Source organism: Sinocyclocheilus grahami, unplaced genomic scaffold (genome assembly GCF_001515645.1).
Source record: "Sinocyclocheilus grahami isolate Dianchi unplaced genomic scaffold, SAMN03320097.WGS_v1.1 scaffold32.1, whole genome shotgun sequence".
In the NCBI taxonomy this organism is placed as follows: Eukaryota; Metazoa; Chordata; class Actinopteri; order Cypriniformes; family Cyprinidae; genus Sinocyclocheilus; species Sinocyclocheilus grahami.
Genome location: NW_015505211.1, coordinates 1425588 through 1433376, shown reverse-complemented (window position 1 = coordinate 1433376; position 7789 = coordinate 1425588). Strand labels below are relative to the sequence as shown.

Here is a 7789-nt window from a genome sequence, read left to right as displayed (position 1 = left end):
ACGCTGTTTGATTTAGGTTTCATTGGTTTCTGAATATGACCTCATATGTGTTGCAAAACATATTTTAACCAGACAATATTGCCTGCAATGAAGACCAACTGATCAACTGCTGTAAACTTGGGAACTAAAACTAATAATAAAAATATACAAAAATAAATAAAATAGTATTCAGGAAGTCAATTGTGTCAAGCATGGCATGGTTTTCACTAGGGATGCACCGATACCGATACCCTATACTGGTCTCCTGTACTTGTACTCGTACTCGTTAAAACGCCCCGATACCAAACGCAATTTATTTTCAACCTTAGGCATACATGACTTTCTGGCAAAAGTGAAACTAGCAGCCTGTGTGAAATGCGCTAGGCTGTACTATTCTGCATCAGTACAAATACATGCACGCATTAGGCATGTTTTGCTTGCTTGAGTGTTTCTGCATTATATGAGTGGCTTTGGAATATAAATCGCAGCACGTTTCAGATGAAAAAACGCGACTTCTATATCTGAAAATATCACAGTTAGGAGATTTATAACGAGTGGTTCCCTGCATTATTACAGCAAAGCGCGTGATTACAGTACTAAGCCGCTGCAATGGAGCAGCTCTAATGCTATTAAATTAAAGATGATGTACCATAGAGCAAAAAAATTAACAGTGAAAGTAACAAAAACTTGTAAAATACATTTTAATGGGCATAATTAAGTGTGAAATAACTGAAGGCTATACAGTCAAACCAAAAATTATTCAGAGAGCAGATATAATTTTTTATATATTTTTTACTAGTGGGTGCAGGACACTATAGTTCATTTTTGTAAGTGAGGATAGCAAAATAAAGTAAACTGTGACAAATCATACCCAAAAATTATTCATACAGTGGACTACCAGTAAAACTGATTGTCATATTTTATTACTATTTTCTAAACTATAGCTAATAAACTGATAATGTGAGAAGGTGTCTGAATAAATTTTGGTTTGACTGTATCTATTTGATAAATGAAGTTAACCAACTAACATTATACATACCCATTTGGTTTCTGTACCCAATATTTAAAAAAAATGTACAAATGCAATAAAAATATCGGTATCGGTACTTGGTATCGGCAAGTACCAAAAATAAAAGTATCGGTGTCGGGTGAGTACTGGAAAAAGTGGTATCGCTGCATCCCTAGTTTTCATTAAAACATGAGCAGCTGCTAAAGGTTAATGATTAATTTCAGGCATGTAAGAATGTCTTCACAAACGGAAAGAACAGCTGCTCAAGGATAAATAAGAAATGATTGATTTATTCAGTAAAACTTCATGTCTGGGCTCATTTTAATCACTGTTACTGGAGGCATTTTATCAATAGTTTTCTCAAAGGTTCTCATTAACAAAATTATAGTGAGTTACTACTAGAGATGCACCGATTGCAATTTTCTTGGCCGATTCCGATTTTTGCCGATTCCAATTTTCTTTAAGAACTATAATTGACAGCATATACAAACAAAAATCTACTTTTCTTCAACGCAAAGTTTTATTTTCATAAAAAAACACAAGTAAAAAGTCAGTAATAAAATAAGAACAAATAAAAAAAATGGCAAACAACAGCACAAATAAATGCAATAGAATAAAGAGAGCTATGAAACTAAGTTTTTCAGGTTAAGTAAGTTTTTATTCAGGTAAGAAATACTCCAGAAATTCAAGTAATCAAATGTAAAATAACACATCCGGTGTTATTTTACATTTGATTACTTTAATTTCTGTAGTCTACATTGTAAAAATTAAATACAGATTAATGCTTACCATTAAAGTTATAAAACGTATTCAGTTAAGAGAAGAAAGTGATTTTCTTTGTCTTTTGTTCTTTGATTAACATGACAGACAGCAGCAGGAATATTGGACTGCGGTCCCTTTAAGAGTTTATCCACAGACCCAATATACTGTTACACAACATGCATTTTCTCAACTATTTAACATTCCAAAACTGACTGTTTAACTGGATACTCGCCAAGATGGGCATTTTGACAATTTTGTACTCATTTTGGTATTTGTGGCTCACAAGCTGTTTGAGACTGAGCGCGGATTGTGCTCTCCACTAATATAGATCAGTGGTGGTGCGCTCGCTTTTGGTATAAGCGTGAAACCTGCGGGAATGGCTATAATGTGCAAATACAAGCACTATTTAACCGGAGCTAATTAGACGTGTGTGTGAGAGAAGGGGTCGTCGGAGATGAGAGTGAGAATGCGCGGCTGATGTTATTGCCTGAGCCGCTGGTAACAAAACGGATCGGCTCGAAATCGGAAAGAAGTGAGACTGACCACCGATCCGGGCCAATCATGAGGAAAATCGGCCGATTCCGATCCCTGGCCGATCGGTCGGTGCATCTCTAGTTACTACCTCAGACTCGCAAGTGCATTCAAACAAGTATCCTCAAGATAACTTTTCGCTTTCTAAAATAACATCTTGAAAAAATTCTTTATGGCTGAAAGGACCACAAAGAATTATAAGGAAGCAGATCTTAGCTAATCCTACATAAAAAAATGATTAAATACATAAATTATTATAGAGGGGAACCAAAAAAAAAAACCGTCAGGCAAGCAGTTTATATCAAGTTTTTGTTTTGTTTTTTGTAAACCAAAAAGACAGAAAATAAACAGAAAATCTGAATCACTTGGACTGCTTCCCCACTGGACTTTTCCATATTTAGACAGTGACATTCAGAATGAAGCAGCATGTTTGTTCTGAGAACAAACTCCGCTGATTAGTCTCAACGAGTTTTGACTCATGAATTTCCCCTCATGCAGACCTATCTTGATGGAAGAGGCACTGCGCTCTGCTATCTGCAGACATCTCCCATTTAATCAGCTCCCAACATTTTTCTGATTTATGGAACAACTCCCATTTGGCTGTTTAGATTTCAAATAGTTGGTGAACAATGCAGGAAGTATCTTGAACTGGTCGGCTGAGTTCATCCAGGACAAGACACTTTACGGTCTCGCCTGTGAGTTTGGGAGGGTCTGGAAGCAGGAATGCTGATCAACTCCCTGTTCTAACTTATAGCGCAAAGCATATTTGTAAGAACTAATCATCAGGTTGTCATCGGGATCACAGCTATGCTTTAAAGTCTGCATGATATACAAAAAAATGACACCATCTATTTTCTAAATGCATGATATAGAATTATTTGTGTTATTGATATAATATTATAGTGATTGTTAATGTTAATATTAACATTTTCTATTTTCACTTTAATCTTAGTTAAAGCTTTAGCAATTAATTTGTCTATATATATTTTTTATTAATTTCTCATTTCTTATTATCTAAACAAACAAAAAAAAGCAATGTTGGCCTTATTATATTTTATTTCAGTTAAAGGTGGGGTATGTATTTTTTCAAAAACGAGTCGGGCCAAGTACCAAAACAAACTTGTAGCCAATCAGCAGTAAGGGGCGTGTCTACTCATGATGCAGAGGAGAGAGAGCGCTCAGTGCACATGACGGACATTAGCCGAGCCGAGTGATACTGACATCTTTCTGTATCTTTACTGATATCTTTCAGATCAGAAAGATAGAGATGGCGGATAAAAAACAAAAGAGGAAAACGTCTGCGGAAACAAAAGGCGGCTTACGATAAGGCAAGAAGTAGGACCCATGTAAATATCGGATCAGCGGGTGGCAAGTCAGCACTCTTTCTGACTGACCATCATTTGATGCTTCTCAGGTCACATGCTACATTTCTACACAGGTACAGACACACACATATTGGTATGACTGACTTACAGCAGATCGCTGCCAGAGTGATCTGACACCATAAAACAGCACAGAGGGGTCACTTTGTTGGAGCAGATGACATTTTATGGCTGTTGTAACCACACCGAAAGGGATGAAAGCTCTACAGTCAATGCTCCGTAAGCTTTCCCACCCTATAACCTGGTGCTTAGGGTGCTTTCAAGTTGACATTTTCATGACCTCAACTTCAAAATTGGGCTAAGAAGTGTGTATTTGCAAATACGGATACAAAACAGTGGGAACACCAATCAAGATGAGAGCACTTTAATCTACGATTACAACAAACGACTGATCCGATTTCCGCCAGCTGTCCAACAGTTCATCAGACAGGATGCATTTCACGTCCAGAAAACCTTCAGCAGTAACCAGGCGCACAAATGGTTTCATTTTATTTATTTATTTTTTAAATACACACTGAACCACCAATCAAGTACGCTGCGGAATACACATTATATAATCTGGAACATTCTTGTACTGTACATGCTGCCTGGAACAGCTCTGTAGTTATAGGAAATCAAGCTATCTGACGGAAAACGTATAATGAGTTAATTCAATTCAAGCACTAAGTTTGCTAGGAGCGGCTGTGTATCTCAAAACCATAAAGATAAGTGAGTGTGTGTGTGGCGTATTCGGTCTCGGAGAGATTCTAGGAAGCGTCTATCATATTGCAGAACTGACTCATATGAATGAGCGCCCAGAATAAGCCTTGATCATGCGTTGAACATGCTTACACAGCACTGGGGCACGGAAGGCCAGCCAACATGACTTCAACAAGCCATGGAAATACAACAGCGGAGAGTCTGCTGTTGATGTTTGGTGGTGTGTATGTGTGAGACCATACCATACCCATACCGTACCGTACCCATCCGATCTCTTGTGGTGAATTCACCAGTTTACTTGCACTAAACCATCATCAACACACACAAGGTTGTTTACGACCCATATTTACATCCATGGGCCATTATTTAAGAGAGTCAGTAAAATTAGCATCCACTGTAATGGTAAAATAAAAACCATATATGCAGTGGAAGTTCTATCGTACTTGCTTGCCACACGAGAATCAAAGTTCATTCTCACATATTTGTTCACAAAATATCTAATAAGCCGTTTCGAAGATCAGCGGAAATCATAAAGGTTTGGAATGACATGAGGGCAAGAAACCGGTGACAGAACTTTCATTTTTGTGTTAACTTAAGTGTGCAAATTTTATGATGGGAAACTGTTTTCCCAAACAAAAGATAATGGAGGGAATTTTAGTATTTTTAAATTGTGTTCAATTTTGTTTAGCAATGCTAGCAGAGAATAAATTACACACTCCACCTTTAACATGGACCAATGTGAACCAGCATTACATTTACCAAAGCTTGAGCACTATAGTGAGTGCTTTGCATTTCCTTATATGCTACAGAACATACTCAAGCTCTCCTGACTAATAATGGCAGACATTATTGAACATAAGCCAACATCCATATATGGACATAAAAGGATGTATAAGGCACCTGCTGATCCACAGCAATCCTTTGCAATAGCTAAGACAAGTTGGTCTTAAATTAGTGAGCTCAGACTTTGTGTAGTGCAACACAACTGACCAAAAAATGCACAAAATGTACTTTCTCTTTATTTTCCTGTTTAAAACGATTAGAGTGAAAGTACCGTACAAAGAATGTGTGACTAAATAGAGCAGCATTATTTATTAAATTAATAAATAATAATAAATAAATTATTATTTTCTTGTTTTTAACTTCTTTCCTAAACTAAAACATGAAGCAGAATGGAAACAATTGGAGGACATTTTTTCAGCCAGCTGGTCATTTCAGGGATAAGGGTAGTTCAAGAGGAATGTTCTCCCTTCCCCGGAAACCCGGCCCAAATCAAAGAGGCTGGGGGACGTAGCCTGAGCCTTATCTAATGTTCAAATCAAACAGAAGGAGAGTGAGAGATGCTGCCATTTCTGTCCCAAAGGAAACTTCATGCACAGAATGCAATGCTGCCCTGAAATACCTTTCAAGACCTCTTCACACCAACCTGAGGGTGCTGACTACTATGAAATGTTCTGGACACGATAAATATACTGGACACACAAAAATAACTTAACATAAGCACATACTCTTGAGGGAAGAAGGCAATTAGATCTGACCTCCTCTTGTTCCGAACTTCTCTCTTAAAAACAGTCTGTCAGCACACATGCCATTCTGTATTGTCAAGACCCAGCTAAAAATAGTCTCACTAGAGGAAATTAGCACTGTAGGATGGGAACAAATGCAAAAAAAACTATATGTAAACAAGCAGTGTGGGACAAAAGGCTTCATATGGCAGTGCCACAGGCCTTGATTTGACTCAAATGATGGCGCCACATCTATTAACATTTATGCAAAAAAACAAACAGATCCACAAAGATCAAAAATAGAGAACTGTACTACAAGAGTGAGTTTGCAAACACAAACCTGCCAAAAAACAACAACTGCAAAACTGACAAATGCCGAATACAGATTGAGTTAATCAAGGGGTTCAGAATCAGAGCTCACAAACAAACATTCACACTATTCTGATAAGGTCAGGATGGGTCCTAAATGAGAGTGTGCTTCCTGAGAATTATAAGAATCCCTGAGCATCCAACACCATGAGAGCTGTCAGCACCACCACCTGTGGGAGACCGAGAACATCTCACTCTGAGAAGACAACCTGATTCCACCTTATAACAAGCAATAAATATGACATCTTCATGAAGTTAAAAGTTAACTTGACAGAACAGTCTCATGCGTTCACCTGCTGGCAGGATTGTGCCAATAATGGACTACATATATGAAAATGATCATTTACTCAATTTCATGCCTTTCATAACCCTAACTTTAGACACTTCTGTGAAATATGTATTGATTACATTTAAGTTTATATTTATAATATAAAAATTCCTAAGCAGCTCTTTTTCCTCATAATGAAAGTGGATGGTGACTACAGCTTTCAAGCATCAAAAGGCAATATAAAATACAATAAAACATCAGAAAATAATTCACACAACCCATGCACTATATTTTCCAAGTCTTTAAAGTCATTGGATAACTTTGTGTGAAGAATAAAGTGAAATTACAGTTGTTAATCACAGAAAATTGTGCTTGACCGCAGTGACAGAATTTTCATTTAGTTAACTATTCCTTTAAGAAAAATAAATTAGTCATATGGTAATATGGCCCCAATAAAACGTGTGTTGCAACCTCAAAAAGACAGAAAACGGGGATTTTCTTTCATACCGAAAGCACGTTTGTTTGCAATCATCAGATTTCTCAATGAATCCATTCGACTCAACCTGCAAGCGTCCTGATCAGAGAGCAGATGGGTTCATTTTAAAACGTGTTTATTAGTTAGCAAGTTAAATCATTAAATGCACTGCACTGCACTCATGCCATCTCAAAACTCCATGCAAAGGGGACACAAATGATCGGTTTCAACATCAGCAAAGGTGGCTAGAGGAAGCTGGTTAAATAACACGAACAGCACTGAACATGGATCTTTTGCAGGCCTCGAGCCCAGAACCTCTCGTTCCCAGGGCGACGAGTGACTGACTGACGTAACTTTCAACCGCGGGTCCGAAAGCAAGATAGTACAAAATCCCATGACACTTACAGTCCAAATGCTTTTTCTTTGGCCCCATGACTTCGTGCGTGGTCGCCTTGCACACCGTTTTGGACACCGCGGAACCGGTAACACTGTGTTGCGCTGCCGTTATACGGTCCGTTATGCTCTGTCCAGACATCCTCGCAGTTTTAAACAAACAGAAAAAGGGGGGAAACAAAAAAAGAGGGGAAAAATCTGCTCGGGCTGTTAAATCCAGCGGCAATGCTGTAGTCCCTGGGATGTGCACTGTTCCGCCACCTGACTGGAGAAGAAAGAGAGGAAAGAAATGAGATAGCAAGTAAGACGCATCCGCCGCTTTAGAGAGTCCAAATGAAGTTTGCTCTGTATGTATGCCGTTAGCTGATCGCGACACTTACGTACCAAACGTTGGAGCGTCCCCTCTCTCTCTCTCTC

At 38.2% G+C, this 7789-nt stretch overlaps 1 protein-coding gene across 15 annotated transcripts in view; it reads right to left on the bottom strand.

Annotated features, from left to right (window-relative positions):
* Positions 1–7783, bottom strand: part of picalma (phosphatidylinositol binding clathrin assembly protein a) — a 53418-nt gene extending 45635 nt beyond the window's left edge. For 14 of the 15 annotated variants that reach the window (XM_016263056.1, XM_016263039.1, XM_016263050.1 and 11 more), the window contains exon 1: positions 7385–7747. In XM_016263056.1, the coding sequence (XP_016118542.1) occupies positions 7385–7514 (130 nt within the window). In that variant the 5' untranslated portion in view covers positions 7515–7747. The other variant, XM_016263023.1, reaches the window with a different exon arrangement.
* Between the last annotated feature and the right edge of the window lie 6 nt (positions 7784–7789).